We start from the raw sequence: 27,228 nt of genomic DNA on the forward strand, positions 1-27,228 counted from the left end.
AAATTGGTTACAGGAATTTTTGACTCATTACTGTACAGGGAGTAAGAAACAATATATTTCTACAATAGCTTCCTATACCAGATTAATATCATAAGTATTCAACATCTTTGCCTATTCTCTGAAGACAGACCTGGAAATGATATAAAAATTTAATTATTGCAATACTCTGGTATCGTGTAATTTGCATTGCTAGCACTTGTGATGGATATAGGTTATTCAAAGAAAACATTATATAAATTCTGCATATTTTTAACATCTCTTGTAACCTCAAATAATAGCAACGCAATCATTGTATAAAAAAGGGGCCAGCTGTAATTATGCAATGTAGCAGCATGACATTTCCTATCAGCACGGCAAAGTAAGGGAGTGCAGCAGTGATGTGGCTCAGTGCATATGGACTCATGCTTGTTTCAGCTCACATAACAGGAACAAGGAAAAAATGATCCTATCCATAAACTCCCCCAAGAGTGATTATGAAAGGTGAAATCATGCATGAAGAACAGACTGAAAGGCTGGTGTGACAGCCTCTTTACTCCCTTTCTGATTGACTGTTACCCATTTTAACATGCAAAGTGAGCTAATAGTTTGCCCTTAATTTTAATAGCAAATAATTAAATTGCCCTTTTAGTTTGAAGGACAAATTTATGTTTGATTCACTTGAATTAAAAAAAAAAAAAGTATACGGCCAAAAAATACTTCAGCAAGTATGAAAATTTTTTCCTCTTCCCACTAGTTAAATGTAAAAGACTGATAGGTCAGTCCTGTACACATTTTTCACAGAATTGCAAAATACTTGAGGCTGGAAGGCACCAGTCTCTCTTTCAGGAGACCATCTAGTCCAGTGCCATTTCCAAAGCAGGTTCAACAAGAGCAGGTTGCTCAGGGCTGTGTCCAGTCTGGTTTTGAATGTCTCCAAGGACAGACTCCACAAAATCTCTAGGCAACTTGTTGCATAGTTTAACCACCCTGACTTATTTATTTATTTATTTATTTTTCTTTCTTTCACAGGGCACCACTGAGAAGAGTCTGACTGCATTTTCTTTACTCCTTCCCATAGGAAATTAAACACATTGATCAGGTTCCCCCTGAGCCGTCTTTCCTCCAGGCTGGCCAGCCCCAGCTCCCTGAGCCTCCCACTGGCCAAGACTGAAGATGCTCCGGTCTCTTCATCATCTCTGTGGCCCTTCACTGGACTCACCCCGGGAAGTCCATGTCTCTCCTGTACCAGGAGCCCAGCACTGGGCACAGCAACCCAGATGTGTCTCAGCACTGCCGAGCAGAGGGGAAGGATCAGCTCCCTCGCCGTGCTGGCAGCACGCTGGCTGATGCAGCCCAGGAGGCTGTTGGCCTTCTTTGCTGCAAGGACGTGTTTCCGTCTCCCACGCAACTTTGTGTCCACCAGGAGCCTCTCAGCCCTGCAGCGGGCTTTTCCTCCCCCAGAGCAGAATTCTGCACTTCCCTCTGCTGGGCTTCCTGAGGCTCCTTCTGGCTCAGTGCTCCAGCCCATCAAGGTCCCTCTGACAGGCAGCAAATCCGTCTGGTGTCACCAACCACTCCTCCCTTGTTTGTATCATCTGCAGACTTGTGGGGGGAACACTTGGCCCCATTATCCAGATCACTGATAATACTAAACGTTATTGCCCCCACCTCATGGATCACTGGGATGTACCACTAGAAATCTGCCTCCAGCTGGACTTTGTGATCACAATTCCCTGAGACCAGCAGTTTGGCCAGGTTTAAATCCATTTCACTGTCCACTCTTCTATTCTGTATTTCTTCAGTTTGTTAATTCACTCTCAAAGACAGAGGATGGAAGTTAAAAATATAAACAGAACATTTATATTGTCTCCACATAAATGTTGAGACATACAAAATGTTGACACATGAGCAATTTGCAGTGCTTATATGAATATATTACTCCTAGGTACAAAGATCTTGTTAGCATTAATTAGAAGAAACTTGATCTATTTCCTTCAGCTTCACAATCAGAGAAATACTAAGTGGGGTACCTACAGTAGAAGCAACATTCAAAGTAGTTAATAAAGCTATATTTAACTACATTTATCTCTGTAATTAATTCAGCTGGGCCCAGAACAAGGCTTTTGTTTGTTTGTTTGTTTAAAATTATGTAAATATTAACTGATAACTTTTTGAAAGTAATAATACCTTTTCACACAGTCCTGCACATATATATCACAGTTCATTAGTGACCCTGTAATCAAAAGATGTGCTGTATGAGTTATTTCTTTTCATCTCCTAATACATTTTAGTACTCCAATTGAAACTTTTTCATTTTGTGATAGATATTGTACCTGTTCAAGGTGTCAACAATTAAAATATGAAATTGAATATAGTCTAATTTAAAAAAAAAATAATAATTTACAAAAAGCTCTGAATTCAAAACCACAGCAATTCACAGCTGAATTTAAATAGAGGCACATTTATACACCCCATTACAGCACAAAGAATGAACTCTTAATAATCATGAATGACACGACAGAATAATAATGCACTTATGATTAGGATATTCCAGCCTCAGTGTTTCCAGATTAAACTGAGTTTTATACACACACATTTTTTCTTTGTGTTTTCCCCAGAACAGTTTTGATGTATTTATAATACTGTAAGATCTTACTTGTCTGTACGAAGGGACTTTCCTACTGATATTGATCAAACCCATGCACACCTTCCATTATAACCTATTATCATTGCATTACAATTTGACACTCAAATTTTGAAAATAATACATTCCATTTCCAAATCTGAAACAGTGAAAATCTCCACTCTTGTCCTTTTGCACAGTCCCATTCACAGGGAACTGGCAATTGTTAGATTTATACTAGTGCCATTCCAGCTTTGTTTAATTGCAACAAGAACTGTTGACAAGTAACATATATAATCAAAATAATTAGACAAAACAATTGTTATTAACTTACTTTAATTAACAACCAATTTACTTTAAATATAGTCTAAGTACAAGGTTTCAATTAATGCTAGCTGTAAAGATGCAAGAGTATGTTTCTCCCCTGTTAAGAATATCTTTAGAACACAGACCTGAGTGACAAATGTGCCATTTCTAAGGCAAACTCACCGTAATTAAGAACAGATTAACAGATTTCATAACTCTCTGATAATTTGTTCCACGCATTTGGGAAAAGTTTGTTATATTTTCATGAACCACAAATAAGTTGAACATTTTTCTTCAAGTGCAAAAGAGAAATTGCACTTAATTGCAGAATTGTAATTGGTACCTCCATAATGACAACCAAACATCTGCTACCTAGATCTATAAAACTAAGGGTTTACTGCATGCTGATATTAAACTGGTTTCATGAATTGCATGAATGGTTGCAGACACAGAAAACAGAGACAGGAGACAAACTACATAATGCTGAGTTGATCAGATAGTGAAAATTTAGTTTCAAGGAAGGTTCTGCAGCTTAAACATTTTGTTTCCAAATCAGAAAAATGACTAGGGATTTGTATGTTTTTGCTAACATGATTAGAAATGATGCATCTGTTTTAAGGCTGAAACCTCATCTTTCATGTTTGAGGAAGGAGCAATACACTCTCTTCAGTTGTTGCAATGAACTAACTAGCAACTGTCTATTTGGAAAACATCTTTTGAGTGATTCTGATAAATGCTATCAACAGTGTGTTTCCTAGCATTACAAAACTTTCACCCAGGTTGCACATGAAAACCTTTCTCAGTGTTTCTGAGTATGACATCAACAAAATTTCAGTTAGTCTTCCTCCCTTTAAATTAACTTATAAACTCTTTATCAAAATTCATCATACTTTTAATAAAAAACTCCTCGAATAGTCTGAAGTGTATCTCATGCATGTTTTCTACTACCCACTGTATGTGAATTTCAGCCACAAAATAATGAAATGCAACCATCTATTCCATGTTATCTAAATACACTTTTAAATTTGCATAATCTTCTCTATGCCTTTTACTAATTAGAAGCGAGAAGAAAATCTTGTAGTGTGTTGCTGACATTAAGTCACTGTTTTAGGTAATGAACTGGGGGGGGGGGGGGGGGGGGGGAGGGGAACAGTGCCATCCAACAGTGCTAGAGGGCCGTGATGATGATCATACCGTACATGAATTTCTTCATTACGTCAAACAACAGAAAATTCTTGGCCTTTATATATGAAAGTCAAAAGCTTGAATTTCAACAACATAAATAGCAGTATTTACACGTCGCTGTTCTGTGCATGCAGTCTTCACCTGCACAAAACTCACCAACACTTTGAATTTTCTACTTCTGCCTTTTCAATTTATCTCAGATAGGAAAACTGATTTTCAAAAGACCAAACCAAAGCAAAAAATCAGTCTTAATACTCACTGAGTTTCTGGTTGCAGCACTATTAAAACAATTTGTATAGTTTATGGAGCCAAATTTAGTAAGTGTAAAGCAAATCTAGGCACATGAAACATAAGAGGAGATTTTTTTTCACTTGACTTACGCTACTGATTATAGCCCATCATAATTATAGATCTTCTCTGTCAATAGGACTCATTTCCAGAGTGAGGAAAAGGGTTCTTCAAGCATCCATTTCTAAATAAGTCTAAAAAGATTAGCAACAGCTACTTTGTTTATCATACAAAACGTACTCGTCCTCTTTAAATCTATACTAGCATGTATCCAATGAAATTATTTTTAAATTGGTTTTGGTTAGTTAGAGGTTGTTTTTTGTTAAGCAAACGCATGAATTCAAGTGAATGTAACAGAATATAATACATTATAGCAATGCTTATCTAATATTTTCAGTGGTGTCTGGTTTGGTTTTTTTTGTTTGTTTTGTTGTTTGTGTGTTTTTTTTCCATGATTGATGCAGTAATGTTTGATATACTTTATAAATTCAGTCTATCTCCTCTTCAGGACACCAAGAATAATGCTTTTGCTGGAATAGCAGACTGCATGACTGCAGCCAATTTTCATCTGATTATTCATTCAAAAAGAAACAGTAAGGGAATGATGGAGAGGTCGAACATCTTGTCCTTCTTTATAAGAAAACCGTCTAACAAAAGCTTGTTTCTCACCTTTTAGAAATAGAACTTAGATATACAACCCCTAGCAAACCAGCATTGAACACAGTCAATCCTTCTCCTTTGTAGTGAAGGGAAGTGTAAAGTCTTAAGTCTCTGCTCACTTGAATAAAAAGTAGAAACCACAGAAAAATAACAAGGAATGGAATATTTTAACACACTCAATATTTTCATCCAGTATTATGAACACCAAGCTACATCTACTGCCCAACACTCACTTGTGATTTCAGATAGATTTAATGTCCTGGTGTGTCCATAAAGACTTGCCAGCAGTGCATTCTTTTGCTATGCAAGGTTGCACTTACACATGAGACAGGTTAGCAGTAGTACTTATTAAAAACATCCTGAATTTTTACAAACGTCCTTCTAGAAGCTTAATTTTTCCATGCAAGATGTCTGCCAAGAGAGGTCTGTCATTCCTTCAGTGATGCTAGGGAACAATATAGTTCTGACTATGTTAACATACCCCTGGCAACCTTTCCTCTGAAAACCTTCAGAGTTTCTTCTGCCAGACTCTGGCTGGGAAAATGACTGTATGTAACAAATGACTTCTGTCCGCCAAAGTCACAGGCCTTTGAGAGGCAGTGCCCCATGCAGTTTGCTCACAACGTGTGGCTACAATTCTTTAGAATCCCCTCCATTCTAGAGATTTTTCAGGTTTATTTGGCACCTCTAACTAACAGAAAGGCCATCATTTTTGGACACCTTCCCACACTCACTTGTAACTAATACAAAAATATGACTGACTGGAATGCAAGAGGGCAAGACCTTCACACCCAAGAAGACAAAACTGGAAGTTGAAAGAAAAATCAGGAATGGGGGCTATCTGCGAAAGAAAGCAGGAATGAGAATTTGAAGCATAGTTTTTTATTTACTGAGTATTTAATACCAGCTTTCTAGGACTCACTGTGACTCAAGTAAAAAGAAAAATAATGTTTTGGTGACGTGAACAGAAATAGAAAAAAATATAAGCGCAATTTCATTCCAGAAGAGCAATGCCAAGTCAATTTAAAGTCTTTTTCATGCGTACAAAGTAACTCCTGCACATCCATTGCTCTGAAACTAGCAAGTTGTTATTTTATCACATACTGTATTGCTGATCTGTTGTTCTTCAGTCATTGCATCATTTTTTTGTTTGATTGTTTGTTTTTCCAAAGGAAAATGACACCCCTTTGGAGTTTTCTGAGAATAAAAATAAAACTTACTACAAACTGCATAGTATATATTATATAATTATATTACATATACACAAAAGAGAATTAACACCATATTTCATTAAACAACATTATGAGATTATTCATCCTCTGTCTTCTGTTTTTTTAATAAGTCTTTTTGAGTATTTTTGCTTGGTTATAAAACCAATACCATTTATATAGAGCTGGTATTAAATTATCACGTGAAATTATTGGCTTTCTATTCTTGATAAAGAGCATAAAGAAAATCTAAATTAAAACAGATTACAGAATATTAAAGTAAGCTATTTCACAGAATCAAGATATGCCTCAAGTAAGTGTTTTATACCCACTTATGTAAAAACAAAAGCTCCCATCAAGAAAACACGCTCCCTGATAATATCTCATGCGAAGTGTTAACACTGAATTCTAACCAGCATATGGATCAGCTCCAAAGTGTGATGACTGTCTCCGTAAGGTATCGTAGGCATGAAAAGAAGTATGCATTAAAATCATTCACTGTGCCAACACATTTTATTACATAAAAATAAAAATAAAAAACTGGGGTCTAAAAATTATCAGACAACTATGAGTAGTATTTATATATCTAGATGAAAACACCATGGAATACCATGCAGGAAAGGTGACTTCTAAAGCCTGCTTGCATCTACAGGTATGTTTGGAAATAACTGGCATTTATCCCTGTAAGTGAATCATCCTGCACTGGTTCAGGGAGTGGAAAATAATAACGTGAAAGTAACACAAATAACATAAAAGAAAATCCTATGCAAGAAAACAGGGAAAACATTGTATCACAGCAAATTAAAAAAAAAAAATTAATACTAATTTATTCATTTTCATGTAAGCAAGCAGAAAAAAAAAAAAAAAAGCTAACATTCTGGTAACAAAAAGCTTCCAAGTGACTATCAGTCCTGTTTATAATCTTGCAGTGATTAATTATTCCAACAGGAATAAACGGAATCTGCAGTTACCAAATTGTGAAGGCAAAGGCCAGCATGAGTAAGGTTTTATATATCTGTTTTCTCTAGCATGAAGAAAGAAAATAAAAGAAAATAATTTGTCTTTTAGCTATTATGTCATACTACACTGTAGAGTGTAGGATTGTTTTATTCATCCATCTTCTCTTCCCACATTCACGTGTTATTAGGGAGGACAGTCACACCTTTCTTTGGCAGAAAAAGAGATACGGAACAAAGGAAAAGACTGACCATACCGTGGGGAAACCTGCCTTGCCTCTGACAACCTGGCCACAAATGAAAATAAGCATCCTTCCAGAGAGTTTAACAATGTCAACAGCAGATCTACAGGATAACCCTGCTCTGATCTCTGCTCCGTCTTTGCTTAGGTAAATCCATCCCACAGACAAGTGTCAAGGAGCTTTCCATGCAGCTGATGCCATTCTAACCCCTCATACACAACTCCCCAAAAATGAGGCTTTATTATAAAATGCTTTCAGCTAGCAAGACAAAGCACTTGCATCCTGACAGCGGAAAGTGCATGATGGATATAACAACATGTCCTACACTTTACACAGTCCAGTAGTCTTTTCTAAACACAGTTATTTCAGTTATTAACTCAGTAGCTAATTTAGTGAGAAAAGTTATATTTGTACCTTTTATTATATAAAACTTCAATAGCCAGTGATGTGTGAATATCATTACTCTTTGCTAATTGCCATTCCTAGAAGCAGAGACAATTGACTGCATATCTATTATCTTTAATAATTATTATTTACACAGTAAATGATATGCACACTATAAGTTTCTTTTTGTTTTGTTTTTCTGCCTAAAATATCTGTGAAAATGCTTATCAATCACTTTAAGAAAAAGTTTTAAAGACAATGTGGTTGGGGATTGTATGTGTGTGTGATGGTTGTCTTGCTTATATATAAAAAAATACTTTGCTTGCATTGTCTGGTCCCATCTACAATATATCTGCTCAATACTTAAAGGGGTCTTATAAAAAGGATGGACTCTTTACTCGAGTAGATAATGATATGACAAAGGGGAATGGTCTTAAACTAAAAGAGGGGAGATTTAGATTAGAGGTTAGAAGGATATTCTTCACTCAGAGGGTGGTGAGGCACTGAACAGAGAAGCTGTGGATGCCCCATCCCTGGAGGTGTTTAAGGCCAGGTTGGACTGGGCCCTGGGTAACCTGATCTGGTGGGTGGCATCCCTGCCCGTGGCAGGGTGGTCACTGCCCGTGGCAGGGTGGTTGGAACTTGATGGTCTTTAACCAAGCCGTGCTATGTCTCTATGATTATTACAGCCATTTAACATTTTGCCAAAAAAAATCTGAAGAAATAAATTTACCTGTAAGATAAAAGTTATACCTATGAAGTAAAAACTCTTTAAAACCACTGTAGAAATCAATGCAATCAAATTTTAATCAAATCAAATCAATTTTTAGAAAAGAATTCACAGTGCACTTCATTTGCAAAATAGATGGAATGGGAAGGTTTGGGTAGAGGTAGAAAAAAGTTTTCATAGTCTAAGCAACTGGTCTGCAGTATGTAGAGAAAAAGCCATCTCAGAAGTGACTTTGTGTAACACTATTTCTGTTTTCCATGTCATTAGTCAAATTGGCATTAACCTTTTAATTTTAAATGGCTCAAACGCACCATTTAGCTAGAGAGTCAGAAATGCTCAAGAGACTATTTTACTGCCATCACCTGAGCACTCAAAAGCATGAGAATTAACAATTTCCACAAATTTCTGTTACCAGGACAACATGCTGAAAGAAGCCAATGAATGTTTTACTGCACCACCCTCACATTACTTACTGACTGCTTAGGAATTACTGACCTAAATCCAGCCCTACTGAGATGGATTCTGCCACCCTGAAGCATGCTAAAAAAAAAATGTCATTTTTCCCAGATTTTCTGCAAAGCAGATTTACCTATGTGCTTCTTATATCACAGATTTAGCAGGTTTTTGTACACCTAAGACTGCAGAACGCAAACGGTAAAACCTGGAGTAGGGCCCCAGGAGTTCATACAAACCCACTTGTTCTTTCTCAGACAGTGAAGAACTACAAGCTTTGAAGTCCCACAGCAGTTCAATTTGCCAGCTGAGGATTCTCCCCTCAGCCTGTTTTTATGTGCATTTTCTGGATAGCTTTTAAGCATACATGAGGTAGAGGATTTTGTCATTCCCAATGTATTCCACAGGAACAGTGCAGGAAGAGGATTCATGCCTGTTCCTCTTTCTTGCCTGCTGCAAAGCCAGACGACACTAGCACCAAAGCAGCCCAGTGCCATGATATGGGCTATGTTGCAAAAATGCATTCCAAATGTTTCTCACAGTTTACTAATTTCCAGACTCTTTATGTAAGGATAAAACCTTCCACAGATATAGAACAAAATGGGTGCCAAAACCTTCCACAGACCTATCCTCATGCAAAATGGCTGCCCAAAATGGCGGCGCTGCCTCCGCCCCCTGACTCAATCTTAAACAAAGATACTGGAATCTCGACACATTATCTAAAGGTGGAATGTATTTTTGAGCATTGCCAAAGGAAGCAAAGCTGAGGCCAGAAAACCATTATGAAGGATGGCCTCTGCTCAGATGGACACCAAAATTAACTCAAATCCCTCCATTCCAAAAATACTCGTGTAAACCTCCCTGTGGACAACCCTTACAATTGTATGTGGAGAAACTGATGCAGTAAGACAGGGACGGCCATAGGGGGCTGCTGTTTGTGCGTGATACCTGAAAGTGCCGCTGCTGCCATGCTCTTCCCCATTTCTTTTCTCTCTTTTGTTTGTTTGTTTGTTTTAAAGTATTTTAATTTGGAACACTATTAGCATTTTAACTTCCTTGGTTAAAACAAGACCCAACCTGAACCTTCATGTCAATTAAAACCAAATGGTAATTTCATTTGTATTTTAACATGAGAAACAAGGGCTTATGAAGAGATTTTAGGAAGACCGTAAGTAAATGTATCTTTCCAATTTCAACTACCAAAATAATTTAAAAAGTTGTTTGAATGATAAAAGCTATTTTCTCATGGTTCTCCTCTGAATAAAGAGAATTCTAGTGACATCCAACAGCAGTTTCATTTAGTGTGATTGCCCTTGGCAAACAGCTGCAATAAAATATGGGATCTTTTGCTGTAGCCTCAGGAAATATAAATTCCAAGGATTTTCTGCTGATAGGTATAGCATTATCTGATTTGGGGGTTTTGAGTCTGGTGTAAGAAATGAAACACACTCTTTTAATTGTTAGGGTCTTCTATTCTATTTTGAAAACAAGAGTTCATATAAATACACACATGTATGTATATGCAGAGATAAAAGGTCTGTGCTCTGTGAGACAAGAATTAGAGAGCTGCAAGCAACTACCGTTGAAAAGATATTTCCATCCTCTTTTCACTCACAGATAACTTTCTAAATTAATCTGGGGAAACGTATGGAAAAATCCATAAACTAACCTACCACTTATGAAGTTCTTTTATTAGTTCAGTAACAAACTTCCAAATTATCCACATTCCTGAACACAACTTTAAATCTTCTGGGAAGACCTTACTATACTGAAAGTGATGGAATTATGAAAGGTAAAAGGAAATGACAGTGAATTTCTGTTGGCTAAATAGTACGTGTATATAAATTATTACTGAGAACATTTTTCCACTAATTAAAAAAAAAAATAGACAAGATGAAGTATTTGATAAATGAAATCCAAAGACTTTAAATTTGATGGTTTTAAAAAACAATTCTATAAAAGAGAAGTAAATTTTGTACTTTATACACCTCTTTTAAGACTATTTTTGAGGGGAAACTAATGTCTCCCAACAACCTGGATAGCTGTACTACTTTTGGATGCAAATATATTCCTCACAAATAAAACAAACCGTTCCCCTGGCTACTATATCCACATTCTCAATACCCATGATATATTTTCATTTATTCCTGCAAGGTACTATTGTGCTTTTAAAACCTTATTTTATTTGTGCACTTTTAAAACCTTATTTTCAGTTACTTTTACCATTTCACTTCTGTAGAATGCCATTTCTTTTTATGGTTCTCATACTACCTGTTCTGCCAGCCTCCCTCCACCCCTCTTCTCCAAGAAAGTATAAAGTGCATTCATTCCACTATTTCTGCATCAGACAATCAGTTAAAAGAACTATTTATCTTTAAAAAATTCTGTGCCAACACCTCTTGAACTGCTTTCAGTATAATGACATTAGAAATTTAGTTCCACTTTTTTAATATGATCTTTCATTATATATGCATGAAAAAGTAATTACAGAAAGCAATAAGATGAATTAACACCTTTCTCTTTTTCCCAGTAAACCCACTCCCTCAGCATCGCTCTCTCCCAGCCAAATCCCCTTCTCAGGGCAGCTTGTGGGGAGCTCCTGTTGCTGCCTGCTGGGAGTATTTGGGACCCTCAAACTCATCGGCACAGTCCTGTGAATAGAGGTCTGTCTGAGTGCACAGTGAAGAGCCTCATCTGGAGCTAGGGTAGGAATGTAACTGGAGTTTGGGTGCGGGCAACAACCTGGGTATCTTCACAATCTCCTTAGAGAGATGTTAATGTAACAAGCAGGTGGGTTTGTGCTATACCATAAACAGGAAACATATTGTTTTCTCTGTTCTGACTGCAATAAAATTGTCTTTTTTTTTTTTTTCTCTCTTTATTTCTTTATTCACCCTTTTTGTTCTAACCAATAGAGACCTTTTTGTCCAATAGGTTGTACCAGGTCACATTCATTACTTGACTAACATTTATCCATGTGTAAACTACCATATGTTTACTTCATTTCATAAGTTGGCAGAAGCTGTGGAAAGCAGTAAATGTTTTGCACTTTTCTGTGACGTATCCGTCTTTTTCCTTCAAGAGTCCCAGCTAAAGGATGTCAATACATTGTGCTAAATACTGTGCAAATGCAGTAAATGATGCTTCAGATCTTCAGAACTGAAAACAGCCTTCCTAATACTGATCCAGCTATCCACCTAAGCACAAGTAGGTTTTTTGCTCCCTAGGCACGTAATAAGTACCTAATGAAATGCCTGTGTTAGATCACAGTAACTGTTTCAGCTGAGTCTTTCCACTGGTACTGAAAATCACTCAACTTAATGCTAATTGTGATCTCTTTTTGATAAGAACATACTATACCCATCCAGAGAGCATGTCATCTTTGCCCTCTGACAGCTTTCAGGAAATTAAAAGAATAAATACTTTTATAATTCAAATGGAATTTATGTAAGCAAGAGCTCGAAAGAAGAGTTCAATTCACTGGTTTTAGTATCTGGACTCCATTTCATTACTGCTCCATGATATTTGAGATCAATGTACCTCTGCTCCAAGTGCAATCTAAGCATTCCCAAAATGCAAATTTTGTTTTCAGAGTAAGACGTGCTTTACAGTCCTTATCACAGCTTACATGCAAAAATGTATGAAGTGCAGTTTTTACTTCCATGGGGAGGGGGTGGGGAAGCTATATAAAACATTAATACTGGGTGAAAAAAAAGGCTTTCTGGAGAGCAGCTTCACATAAACAGCATAAGAGCAGCACTAAAGTTGCTCTGAGGCTAACAGAATGCAAAAGCAGCTCACACAATAACTTAATCCTTGGAAAGCATTAAAAAGAACTATATATAATGATGCTATTGTTTAGTTAGAATAATTTGTGTTTGATCTCAGGGAAATTCACATCTTTTATTACAAGCAGTGATATTATTTTCTTTTTATATTTTTATCAACGGTTCAATTGCCCCTTAATCAAACGATAATGCAAGAGGGAACATTTCTCATTCAGCACAGTATCTTGACTAATTTTACGGCCCCATATGCGATTACTCTGAACAGAAGTTCATGCAATGTGCAATTTACAGTGTACACGTAACTATATAACTAATAATAGAATATGTAAAATTCAGTCTTTGTGACATAGCACTCATATGCCCTTTGGGTTTGAGCTGATATTCACAATTTGATTTAACATGCCCTAAGAATGAGTGCATAAGCATGCATTCAGTATTAGCAGTTAGAAAAGTAATTCTGCACACTTCATCCTGGAAAAAAAATCCCTTACGTATTTTTTTCTATATTTATGATTTGTAATGAATAAGGGCTTTGGAGCAACACATTTTATTTTAAACTTTAGCTTAAGCTTGCTGTAACAATAATTCCTCTGATACTGGAGTATTCTCACGGGGTCCATACTGCAAGGCTTGACCTTATGATGCTGTTGTAAGAGCTAAAAAATCCCCACTAATTTTATACAGATGAGTTAAGTAGTCATCTGATATGCATCCAAACAATGGTGATTTCCAGAGAATTTCACCCATTTTTCAATTTTTCAGAGAGCTGATCTCTGTGCAAAGCTGTAAAAGAACTGAAGTGGTGAAACACTGACTCCTTTTAATAGGCACATACCATTAACTTTAGTGAGAAGCACCGAGTCTTAGCTATGGGGAAAGTAAAAAACAACACCACTATGTTGAGACCACAATGAAATTTTAAAACTATGATTGACAAGAAAATTTTCTGTCAAATGAAACTATTACCACAAGAGAAAGAGAGGACATTAAACATATATCACAGATGCACCCCTTTGGAAAGTGGTCGAATGTCTTACCACATCTTGCTCAGAAAGTTAAACTTCTTCTGAGATTCAGAGAGCCTGAACTCGTATGGAAGTTGAACAAAAACCTCATTACTGTGTTGATCTCAAGAATTCAAAACAAGCAGCAGCAAAACACAAAACAACTGAAGCGCAGATGATGCTGAGTCTTACTCTCCCAGTTGTACCTGACTTACTACCAGCCAACCTGTCTGTTCTGTGCCACATCATCTCTCAGAAATGAGTAAAATTCTGCCAATGTTGGTAACATTTTACCAAAGCACTCCCAACACTGAACTCCACAGTGACAGCTAGGACTGATGCTGGTGACTAGCATTACCACTGCAGCAATTATACAAGCACAAATGCACGTATCTGCCTATTCTCCTTCATTCCTATCTGTCTGTATTACCTTGTCTTAACTCCAGTCTGTGTACTGAGGCTGAGTTTGGTCCAATTTCACTTCCTACAGAAGGAAGTACCCAGATGTACTGGGGCTGTAATTATATTAAAATATATGGGTATGTTCCTCTCTCCAACAATCAAATTACGAAAACGTGCATTTACTCAGCAACAGAAAAATATTCTTACTAATTTTTAAATATGCAAATTAGATTTCAAAAAGCCACTGCCATAAAATATCCACCCAGCATTTACACGGAACCTCCCAAAATAGGAAGGCCCATCTTTCATTTCATCAACCCTGCTAACCTGGACAGACCATAGGAAAAAGAAGAATGAGATCCAGGATTCAGCTGGGAACAGGCACTGTTAGTTGGATCCTCACAGCTGAAACGTGTAGCTCCAGGGTATCTGAATTTAAAGTCAAAAGGGGTAGCTCAAACCTCATTTGACTAAAGCTTCTTCTCCTTGCAGTGCAAGAAAAGAGGTGCTCTCACATTGCTGGATGATTTCAGCTGCAAGGTGTCAACAAACATGGTCTGTCTGAGCTGTTGGAGCCATCGTGTCCACTGCCAGTGTAAGAAGTAGGTCAAGCTGTCTTGGGGCTGGTTCTCCTCACATTTCCCTTTCCAGAGCTTTCAGTGAGAACTGAAGAGGGGGCGCATCATGACACAGATGACTGAAGGGTGCTGAAGTTGTAGCCTCACTTCAGATACTAGCCCTAGTTAAACAGTTTGTCCTCAGGAGCGTTCATTTCAAAGCACCTTTGCCACAAACACACTTCACACGTTTGCTTAAGTTATCTCTAAAAATTCTTCTTCCAAATGTTGATTGTTACTAACATCCAGTTAGCAATACTAACTGCATTAACTTCAGTTAATTGCATTAACTTAACTGGTTTAACCAATCTCATTTGTCTTATTGAAGAATTGAAGATTCTTAGACACACACAAAAAAATTTTACACACATGAAGTCTCAATGAAAACTAGTTTTGTGAAGTTACCTGTATACAGATTAGACCAACCCAACCTAACAACAGCAGAAGTTTTTAAAATATATCATGGTCTTGTATATACAAGTACAATCCTATTCTCCAAAAAACAAAAACAAAACAAAAAACCACAAACAAACAACAACAAAAAACACACACAAAGAAAAAAACACCCACACATAAGATAAATCATTTTTACAACTTGCTCTCATTTTGAGGACCTCAACAGTATTTAACAATTGATGATCAACAATAGGATGTTAAGGAATTAACAATGCTTAAAAAATATAACTCCTGCTATGTTTCATTTTAGTGACAGAAAGCCCAGCTTACCAGAATTTTTGTAGTATAAGCACTGTTGATAGCAATGGCATTTACCAGCAATTCAAGGGTTTTGGCGGGTACAGAATCTGGGTCAGGGATCTCTTTGTAGTGGACATCACCGACATAGGCTTGGACGACTGTCATCCGGTTGGTTGTTAGTGTCCCTGTTTTGTCAGAGCAGATGGCTGTAGCATTACCCATAGTTTCACAAGCATCTAAGTGGCGGACCAGATTGTTATCCTTCATCATTTTCTGAGAGAAAGCAAAATAAAATACATTCAAGATTTGCTTTGACAAATCTCAATCAGTTATACAAAGGACAAAAGCATATATTCAGTCTTTTTCATTAGCATGTAATGCTCAACCAGAACTTTAATTGGGTCCAGTAATAAAAGTCCTAGTTACAGACAACCAGTGATCATCTTGAAATAATTTTGCTTTTGATAAAATGACATAGTTCCATCTTTTTCCACATATATATATATATTATTTTATTCTAAGAAATAGGTAGAACAGAAAAAATTAGCTAAAGTACCTGAAGATAACAGGATTTTTTAAACAGAATCATTATAATAAATATTATAAAATTATGCAATTTTTTATGTTTCCTTTTGTGTTTTTTTCTTTCAGCTTAACTCCTAAACATAAAGAATTAGTGTAATTAGAATTAAAGCTAAATATCAAGAGTAATTAGTAGTGTAAATTAAGTTACCTATTAGAACAAAATCTGTAACTGCTGTAACTGCACAGAATATGAATTGTTTGTGAGATATTATCCTCCAGACACATTCTTTATTTTGACCTTGAGTGTCTAGTCAAATATTTCATCCTTCTTTTCAATACCGTGTCCAATGCCAGTACATTATTTTGCAGCACGTAGAGCGACTACACATCTTGCAAACCAACCAAACCAACCAAGCCAAACCACCGCAACAACCACTCCACCACCATTCCACAGTGCATATTTTTCACAAGACATACAGTCTTCCTGGAAGCAGATGTTATCCTTGTTTATATGTTTTCATTATTAAAGAATTCTGTGCCCAATCACCTGACCCTTAGTTTCAGAACAGTATCTTACACTTTCAGGGCACAGTATCACCAGTTGAAGGTAAATGCATATTACAGTTTGATACTGCAAATACAGATACACATGGATGTGTTGTATCTACTGGGTGAAGGGCGTAAGGAGAAGGGGAAATATTTTTAAAGCAGCTACAGTCTCTTCTAGAAAAATCACATTATTGAGTATTTTTGTTAATGATATTTGCCTAAAAAATAAATCAAGCTATTTCTTTGTGATGTTTATGTTATTTTTTTACATCCTAAATGGAAATAAACTACAGAATTTTCATCGGAGATTCCTAGAATGTTTACGTAAGGCCCATCTGAATAAATTACTAAAGCAATCTGAGAAAACTCTTATACAGATACTGGAGTAATCCGCAAGTCCGGTATTTTAATCCTCTTTAATTTCCTAACCGAATCACTTACATTAACTACAAGCATCTACAACCACATTTAAGAAAAACCTTGCTTTCTTTGAAATAATAAAAAAAAAAAAAATCCTGAGAACTTAAAATCCTTGTTAAAACTTTTTACTATTGTAAAAGCAAGTTTGAAGACAAAGTATATTAAAAGACTGGAGTATTCTCAAAGCAAACCCAGCTCAATAAATACCCGGTAGCTATGTAAACTAAGCAGATATTTCTACTGTTTGAAATTCCTGCATTGTGTAGTTTTAAAGATGCGTATTGGCATGTATACATGTTTTCATTTTTGTCATAAACACTTTCAATATAAAGCAAAGTAGTACTGTAAAGAAATGTCACTCATTAACATCTTAATGGCATTAATTTACAGTCCAACTTTAATCAAAGCCGATAAAAGATGAAGAATAATGTACTAGCAAACTCAACAGAAAAGTATTTTTCTCCCATTATTATTTTTAATGTCTCTTACCTTTACTGAATAAGCCAGAGAAATAGTGACAGCAAGCGGAAGTCCCTCAGGAACAGCAACCACAAGTACAGTAACACCAATAATGAAGAATTTAACAAAATACTGAACGTAGACAGGAGTGCACTCAGGCAGCCACTGTTTCTTTTTGACCACAAAGGTGTCGATGGCAAAATAGAGTACCAAAATGATTACAGTGATGGCAGACATCACCAAACCTGAAAATAAAAATAATCAATTACTATGAAGCAAAACCCAAACAATTAAAAACATGCAATTAGAAATTCATATTTGAGTTTCATATGAGTTTCTTGAGTTTCTTACTCTACGTGAGATTTTACATTACCACTAGTACCAATAATAGTAAATCATACAATGTAGAGGAAAACATTACTATAATACATTTACAACATAAACCGTTATCGTAATACAATTACAATGGCCATACATTCTAATGAGTAAAGAAATACTCAATTCAGAACAGCTGGATGCTGCTGCACCATTTCTAAGCACCATCTCACTGCTGCCTTTAACACTTCCCAGTAAGTCTAGAGTCCTGATGATTAAGCCAAGTTTTTCAAGTTTAGTACATTACGTTGCTAGTCTAAATATTTAAACAGCATTTCCTCATCTTTCTTTTTAAAGAAGTTTATCTTGAGAGGCTTGAGAAAAGGAGTATCTTTTAGTTTATTTTGTTATGTAGAACATTTTAGACTGAGGTATCCAGTCAAAAACAATAATATATAATTGTCCACAGTTATGTAATTGGTCTTCTGGAAAAAAATGATTAATAATAGTGTTTCCAAGGTTTCCCTTTTTAAAGGGACATATGAAAACTGTGCATATGTTTGTGAGGAGAGTCTCAAAAGAGTACAACACTGACAGTATATCATGTGAAAGTCTAATAAATATTTCACAGAATTCTAAGAAGATCCTGGGGACTATGTATGCTCTCTTGATGACACAGACTTTGCTAAGATAGTATTTCTCCTGCACAATTATGTTCCTGGATTTAAGTGACAAATAAAAACCGGTTGCCATTAGAACATCTATTTTGCTTTGCTATGATTAGTGCTCTTTGGCTTTGAATAAGAAGCCAAGCCTGCATTTCAGAATATACTGATTTCTGTCTAATGAGATCATACAATAGAAGGAGGATTCTATGAATTCCATGTCTTGACTGAGGTTAAAAATAAATAAATAAAAAGATAAGCTAAAGGATGTTAAGGTTGACAGGAAACAGATAACTCAGGGAGACCACTAAATACCAGAGGATAAAGGAAAATCCATTAAAATATACAGGTAAATCTTTATGGCAATACAAGACATTTCCATAGATTGCCTAATGAAAAATAATAAAAAAAAAGTGAGGCCATAATTAATTTAATTCATATTACTTGTCACAGTATGGTTAGAAAGACCTATACTGTTACTTTAAAAATGACATCTCTATGCATTCCGAAACACCAGAGAGAGTAATAAGCAGAAAACAATGTATAAAAATACTTAGCCTAGGAAGTTAATAATCATAAAAAATGAAGTGTTTTTATATCAATGCATACTGTTGTACGCCTAGCAAGAAAACAGAAAAGCTTGTGGAATATGAAAGTGGGCAAAGTATGAAATTGAATATTAAAAAGATGATAAGCGTAAATTCTTAGTCATGCACTGTTCAGGCAAAGAGACAGACGTGGCATCATGGGGTTCTGCAATCGGCTAAGTGTAATCAACTGAAAATAATTAGAAGGAACAGTAGGGGTAAAGATGAGATTGGTAAAGAAGCATAAAGGAGATTCAACAGAGGTAAGGAATTTAGGATTCTGTTGTATGGCCACAGTCAGGGATCTGTAGAATTAAAGAGACCAAGATCTCTTTAATACTACTAGAAAAACAAAACAAAACAAAAAAACTAATGAACATTATGTCATTATGAAAGATCTTAACTTTCTACCTGCATGTTGGAGAAGGGACTTTTAACAGTAGGGGCCAGATGGTACTGGATACAAGAGTCAACAGATACGTCATATTTGGATAGAAGGCATGAACATGAATATTAAGAGAGAACAGAACAATTTCAGAATCCATAGGGGGAAATATTGTGAGAGTGACATTTTGAGATGGTATTAGAGATGAAACTGTGTATTTAGAAGTTCTAAGGGAGAAGGAAATTAAATATCGTGTAATTACTGCGCTTGGGAGTATCAAGTAAGCTACATTTCATTTTGATTCAAATATTCATTACACTCCAAGTTGCCCAAAGCTTTCTGTTTCTTGATGGTCAAAACCGAGTTTTTGAAGATACAAGACCTTCAGTACCACCTACTGTCCTCAGAACAGTACTATGACAATCCATTTCTAAATATTGCAGTAATAAAGCACTCCTCTTTTAAGAATACCTTGCTTAGAAACCCTTTGTTGTTACTATAACACACTGCTATTCAGACAATTATCCAGTCATACCTGCTTTGCCTATCTGGACTGCCAGCTTAGTCAGCTTTCCCTGAAGGACAGATTTTTCTTTCTTGTGCATGTTGGATTTCTTCTTGTCTTTGTCATCTCCTTCTCCCCCTTCTGCACTCTTCAGTGGCTGCATCTCCATGGCAGCAGCCCCGTCCTGCTGCTTGGCTAATAATGCAGAACAAAACTGTTACTCCAAAACTGTTCTCCATTCTTCTTCTCTTAGTGTTGATACTTACTGAATACCCCCAGCAACACCCCTTGTTGGGGCTGATGATTGGAACTATGCACAGAATTACCCTTTGCTCCCACAGCAGACAGATGCCCACACGAGGACCCAGCGGGGTTCCACAGGGGCACAAATGTACAAGTGTACCCATGAGCACTTCACAAACATTGGAATAAGTAACACACCATTTGTTGAGTACCAGGAAAACCATTACTTTTGGTTTTGTTTGTTTGTTTATAGCCAATGATATTCTGTGGTATACACACATACATCACTTAATGTGTTGCAAAACACTTGGCAAGTAACAGTACATCAGTACTGCAGGATTTCCTAGAATAGCAGATCTCAAACATTTTAGCAAGTTGACTATCTATAATGCACTAAATTTTGGTATGCCTCACAAATTACAATACACTCTTATAATCTTACTTTTAACGACAATGTTTTAAAAGCAGTGTGGTTCCATGGACACTCCACAAACAGATCTGCTTGACTGCATAGGCACCTCTGTAACCTGTGGACCACACTTTGTGAATCGCTATTCTAGAGTAATACCAGACTTAAAAGGTTTCCTTAGCATTCAGTGTTCAAGTAGCTTGACCATCAGGTCAGATAGCAAAACCATAATTATCCCATTTAAAAAAGAAAAATAAAAAATTACAGGCTAAAGCATACATTCCTGAAAGAATGCTAATGCTAAAGGAAACTTTTATTATCAAAAAGCAAGAGTTTTTTTAAATTAAAAAAAAAAATCCAATTTATATATGTGTATGTGTCAGTTTTGTATAGAAAGGAGACGAAAGTAAATTAAACAGAATGAGATGAAACAGATCTGCTCAGCTTTGACATTCCTGAACAGTTTTTACAAAATCATGCTTATCTGACCTGGAAATCTAATTGTTTTGTTTAACTTTAAAATGTATTCATTTAGTATAATTTTATTTAATGGTTCTGTACCACTAACAACTGAGTTTATCTATTTCTGATCTACCACCTTTGCAAAGTTTAGAATTATCTGAAGAGAAAATTATAGTTTAATTTACTTACTTGGTATAATCTAAAGAAATCATGATATCTGGTGTCTCTTATTTAACAAAACACGGAAACATAACTTTTCTTCAGAGGAAGCAAAATATTTATTTCTATTTCTTCCTGAGATTGCACATTAACGAAGAAACACCTAATATTCTTAATCTTCCTTTTATTTATCATTATAGCACACTTTTACATTGCTAAATAACCTGAGGCATTAAAGTTTCCTTTTGTTATTTTTTTTAACCTTCTCCCTGCAATTAATAATATGCTTATACAATATCATTAAACACCAAAGGTGACCAAACGTATCAAAAAGAGGGTTGGAAATTCACTAATGATACATAGCATACATAACTTGCACAAGAAAAATGAATCCAAATGAGCTTCGTGACATGACAGCGTCTTTTAAAAACATTGTATTAGAAATAATGATCTTTTCCTATCCTAAATATCTGATACATTAAAATTCTATAAATTACAATTCTACAATTTCTTTGGTAGGATCTTTCTTCAACATTGTTTGAATAGGGCCACTTTTACATATATGCACAAATCACAAACTCTCATTTTATTTTTTAACAGAATCTACCTGCATATGCTAAACATAAAATCCACAACCTGCTTAATAGGAAAGAAGATTACCTTTGTTCTGGCTGTTCTCCATATTCCCATCCTGCATTTTGCCTATATGATGAAAAATTTCAACAGACAACAGACAGTAAACAATCTTCACCCAAGACAGAACATGAAAATGGGAATTTAAATAAAAAAGGCAGACAAAAGTAATGAGCATGTTACAGATACTTATTGATGATCAGTAGCCCTTGTTATTATGTGTTTATTAGAAGCATAGACAACTTAGCTGGACACATTCAAGTAACTGCAGTCAAGTTCAATGTTGTAACATAAAATACTAAATATCATTACATTTTTTTGAGCAAATTGTGGAAGTTATGAGGCTGATACTAATAAAGAGAATCTACTAGAAAGTAGAATTTTAATAATAAACATGAAGTGAACTTTCAGATATCTAGTATTTAATAAAACCACAGTTATAACCTGGCACACAGTAGTATAGAGCATGACCTCCTTAATGTATGCCAGAATTAAATATTTTAGTAAATTAAGAAAAAATATAAAAATAAGTGTTAATAAATATAAATAAATAAAACTGTAAAATGACATCTTCCTTACTTATATTATTTAGCAAGTTACTCCTGTAAATATGAGTGCCAGGTGGTCATCCTATATTCAGATTTATCCTAAAGAGAGATGTCAGATGCATCTGTAATTTGCAATTTAATATTTCAGCTACATTTAGTCTTACCATACCTAAATCATTATTTGTATTCTTTAAAACTGACAATATACCATTTGAAAGTGTATGTTAAAATGGTAAAAATACCAGTTAGAGCATACAAAACTCTGGTATAACTAGTAAATGATATCAAGTGTATTCAAAATTTCTTGGTGGGATAACTTGTGAAACTGTCACAGTGATAAATTAATCTCTTGGAATAGACTATTTGAATTTTGTAAATATTATATTCCAAATGGATGACATCCTCTTCTTGTAGTTAGCTATAATGGCCAATAGAAAAATAACACTAAGGAAAATTAAGAGTTAAAATTTCTTCACAGGACTTTTGACACACTATAGTAAGAAAAGTATCATTAGAGTTTGTTAATAAAAATTACAGCAGGTAAGTCCTGCTCTTCAGACTTCCTATGCTAACAGAGCAGGAATTCACATGCACAGTAAAGCAGCAGATATTATGCTTCAATACATGCATTAATTTTTTCACTCTATGCTGTGAATACATAGTAGCAAAATTGAAAGGCTAAGATGCATTTCTTACACGTTTGCATGTTCAGTAGTTGGGGATCACTAAAGACTTAATTCTCTTAAAAATAGCAAAAATGGCCAAATAGGTTGTAAATGACACCCCAGGCTAATAGGCTACAGCCACAGAGAAATTCCAATGTGCAGAGTTACATTAAAGGAATGGATGTTTTGCTACATATAAGGATCTCAGTACTCAGATGGATTACTAAAGTTTGCTGAAGTAGACTATTTAGCATCAACTGCTTGTCTATTTTTAACTCTATTCCCACCTTGGTTATAATACGACTTTAAAAAACAAGTGATACCTATCTTCCAAAGACCTATGTCCTCCCAGGAATCTATGACCCTGGGCAAAAATAAGTTTGTTTTCATTGTGATATTTGCTCAAAAATTTTTGCTTCATCTAAAAATTGAAGGGAAAAAACAAAACAAAACAAAACAACACCATAGCTGAACTTGATATCTGCCTAATCACTATTTTTCTTAGAATACTTTTTAATACAGATAGAGGAAGACACAAAATATCACCAGAGATTCAGATTTCTGGCTAGTGGAAAAAGCCTTCCTTATGAGCTGGGACACATTAATTTAGAGCAGACGTAGTCTGCTCTGTGTTCTGCTTTACAGTTTATTTTTTTGAACACAATTCAAAACCTTAAAGCAGTAGAATTAAAGATTCTTCAATTTAAAAAAAAAAAGGCAAAAAAAAACAAACAAAAAAAGAGCTTCACAACTGGCAAACACAAAATGCATTACTGTTTTCCATGTAAACCAAAATATTTAACTTTATTATCTACATTTGCTTTTTAATAGGGGCATAATATTTTTTGTGATGAGTTAAACTAAGAATTCTACTACCCTAGCTACCTACAAAATGGACAATCATTAACAACAATGTAAACATACATATATTTAAAATAACAAAGAATAAGTAATTATGATAAAGGAAAGAATACAGTAAAGGGAAGTAAATTATTTCCTATAATTTCTTGAATCTTACGTTTCCACTTGAATACAAATTATGAAGAAATCAAGATGACAGAATCACTACTGCTGAGAAATCCTTATTTCAGTTTGTGCTAGGACCAGAAATACTAACCCATCTCTCTGACCTTTCTGCATTGTTTAGAAAAACAAAAATGATTAGTAAGTATTAATATTTTATATTAAATGCAATATAGAATTCCTCAGAAATATATTTTAATATGTTTGTATTTTTTTCTTTTATTTTTGGAAATAAGTAAATAAAAGGGACAGTGTGCCCTGAAATCTGGGGGAATTAATCTGCGTTTATTTCTACCACTTTTCTGAGCAGAGCCAAAAAATCAGAAAGTTTAGAAAAGGCTACAGAGCCTCTTAATATGAGCTGAATTCTGCAGCTGCTTTGGAAGCTTTGGATTCGAATAAAAAATGTTTTGCATGTTGCCTTTACCTGATGAAAATTCCCATCTCTTTACTTGGAACATACCCACGGCATCACTAATGCCAAAGTTCTTATGCCCAAAAGGTTACTTCAGCAAATAAACCTTCCACAGAAGACTTCCCTTTCCCACCCACAGCCCTTTATGAAGAGTTAATGAGACAAAATAACAAAATCCTACTGCTGGCAATAGAAATTATTTGCTCATTGGAAGAACAACTTGAAATCACCTAAAGAAGCTGATCTAGTTATATTCTCATGTTCTGTGGTAGAACAAAAAAAAAAAAAAAAAAAAAAATACCCTACTATCTTCCAAAATGTCTTATGTTGCAATTGAAATGAGTTGCAGTTCTCTTCATGTCAAGTCAGTTATATTATGCGGCTAGTAAGAACAGACGCACATTGCAAATCTATATATAGGGGGAGAAGTGACGTATTTCAAGTGAATCATTAGGAATTCTTCCATGCAGTATGATATCAGAATCAATGCATTCGTAAAACACAGGTTAACTACCTAAGAATAATTCTGATGCCACTGATCAAATAGGAAGTTTTAGATGATTCTTTTATGCATATTCATTTTATGCATTAAATAACTCCTCTTGCAATTCAGAAAATACATTAAAATATATTAAAACTGCAAATTGCTTTCCAGAAAAACAACAGAAGTATACATATGCTAGAACAGATAGAATTAGCAGTAGATGTGAAGTATTTCAGCTGAGACGTTTCTTTGAGTCTGGTATGGTATTTCTATAGGAAAATTTTATAATTTAGAATTTTAATTATAATATATTTTTATTTTATAATTTATAATTTTAAATAAAAAATTATATGAGTTGTGACACACACACACACAAAAAAAAAAAAAGGAAATCCTGATTTAGGAATAAGGCTGGCCAATGACCAACATTGCTTTCTGCAACCAAATCATATTTGGGATAAACAAGCTGTAAACTAACAGCACTGCTTTTTCCCATATTTACGTTATAAAAATTTATATTTTCTAAATACTGTACTATTAAATCAGAAAAAAATTCATGAATTACTACCTTTCTGTAAAATTTTCTGATCTGCTTATAACCCAAACTTGTAACCTTTTGAGAGCTGAATATATTTTCTGGATTTATTTATTTTTTTTTAACAAAAAAGACCATCAGAAAATTATGCATTTTCATTTCAACTACTAGAAATAACTACTAGTATGTGATAGTTCCTTATATAGCAAGTGGCAAACAACAGGATGTGTCGCAAGCCTACACGCCTTTATCGCTATCACTGACTGAAAATAAAAAGCATTTTTCTGTGTCAAGTGAATATTGGTAACTAAGACATAAATCAATTTATTTTAAATTGTAACGTTTTGGCTTTCAACTAGCAAGCAACATCATTTCCTGTTCTAAGTATTTATTCAAGCATATAATATTTTTTTCATATTTGAAGGTATCTTCTACACAGAGATATTAAACATTAGGTAAAAATGCTTTTTTCTAGTTATATCTCAGGGAAAATACTAAGGCATTATTGAAAAAAAAACTTTAATCTAGATTGGAAAAATAGCTACAAGAACTTGATCTCCTCGCTTTAGAATTTCTTTCCTTCCTTTCTCTTCTCCAACCCCCCTGCAAAACATAGCTACCTTTTAAGTATTCTCAACCCATCGTCACTGCTGACTAGAAAAATGCATAGTATAAACAGAAACCAGACTTTGGCAATTTCCCAGACAATTTCAAAGCACTAAAATTTAACTCTGCTTGCTGTCGCGGTTCTCCTCTGAACACACCGTCAAGAAAGTTGAATTAAGGAAGTTTCTTCTCTCCATGTTGATCAAAGATGTGCAGAATTCATTTGACTGCCTCACCTCAGAAGAGGTGAAAGCAGAAAGATATTCAGTTGCACAAACAATTCACTTCTACACCTTGTGCACTGAAAAGAACTGAGTATGTAAACTACCGCTCTGAGATAAACAGGGACAGTAACTGCTGTTTCTGGTGGGAGAGAAGATAGAAAGTCCCATATTTACTTGATTTTACACACTCATTTAATATCCTTTGGTACTCAATTTCCATAGGAAATTCAGGCATTCAGACCAAACACAACAGATATTTACCAAGCAGCTAAATCATGCTAACAGAGAGACTGGGTTAGAATAACTCAAGACTCATTTCTGCCTCTTGCTGAGCAATGGTTTTCAACAAGCAAAGCACTTAAGCAGATGCTTAACTTAGTACTAGGCAAAATTTAATAGTGCAATCTCCAGTGGGACAGAAGGAGGACATCTGGTAAGAGTGTTGTATGCACACACTTGTTTTACACACAAGGAAGTAGAACCATCAGGAATGGAAAATGAAACAGTCCTCATTCATTTCCTGGTTCTTGGTCTTTAAGGAATCTGAAATGGGGGTGTTGGAACCAGGATGGTCTAGGGATAACACAGAGATGGGACTTGTAGGAAGAATTAATGTTTTTTTTCTGGATTTGCCTATATTGTTGGAAAAGAGCAAAGTTTTGCAGTTCTGCTTTAGATCCTTCAAGGTTTTGTGACATTTTTGTGTGTAAGACTTCGTGTTCTCAAAAGCTCATCTGCCAAATTTAAACAGATGAGATTTTGAGACTCAAAAAAAAGTTGCCACTCCTTTGCTTTACTAAAAAAATCTGCCATGCAGTGAGATGTCAGGATTGGAAATCCTAGTTTCCCAGCAAACCTAGAATATGCAGGAGGAAAATTTTAAGTCTGGTT

General features: G+C 35.2%; 1 protein-coding gene across 27 annotated transcripts in view; it reads right to left on the reverse strand.

Annotated features, from left to right (window-relative positions):
• Positions 1-27,228, reverse strand: part of ATP2B2 (ATPase plasma membrane Ca2+ transporting 2) — a 413,900-nt gene that overhangs the window by 60,454 nt on the left and 326,218 nt on the right. For 20 of the 27 annotated variants that reach the window (XM_083796485.1, XM_083796484.1, XM_083796479.1 and 17 more), the window contains 4 exons: positions 21,865-21,906; positions 19,962-20,126; positions 17,505-17,719; positions 15,552-15,794 (listed from right to left, as the gene is read on the reverse strand). In XM_083796485.1, the coding sequence (XP_083652611.1) occupies positions 15,552-15,794; positions 17,505-17,719; positions 19,962-20,126; positions 21,865-21,906 (665 nt within the window). The remainder of the gene's footprint in view (positions 1-15,551; positions 15,795-17,504; positions 17,720-19,961; positions 20,127-21,864; positions 21,907-27,228) is intronic. The other 7 variants (XM_083796487.1, XM_083796480.1, XM_083796481.1 and 4 more) reach the window with 1 other exon arrangement.

This window comes from Anser anser (assembly GCF_964211835.1).
Source record: "Anser anser genome assembly, chromosome: 12".
Lineage (NCBI taxonomy): Eukaryota > Metazoa > Chordata > Aves > Anseriformes > Anatidae > Anser > Anser anser.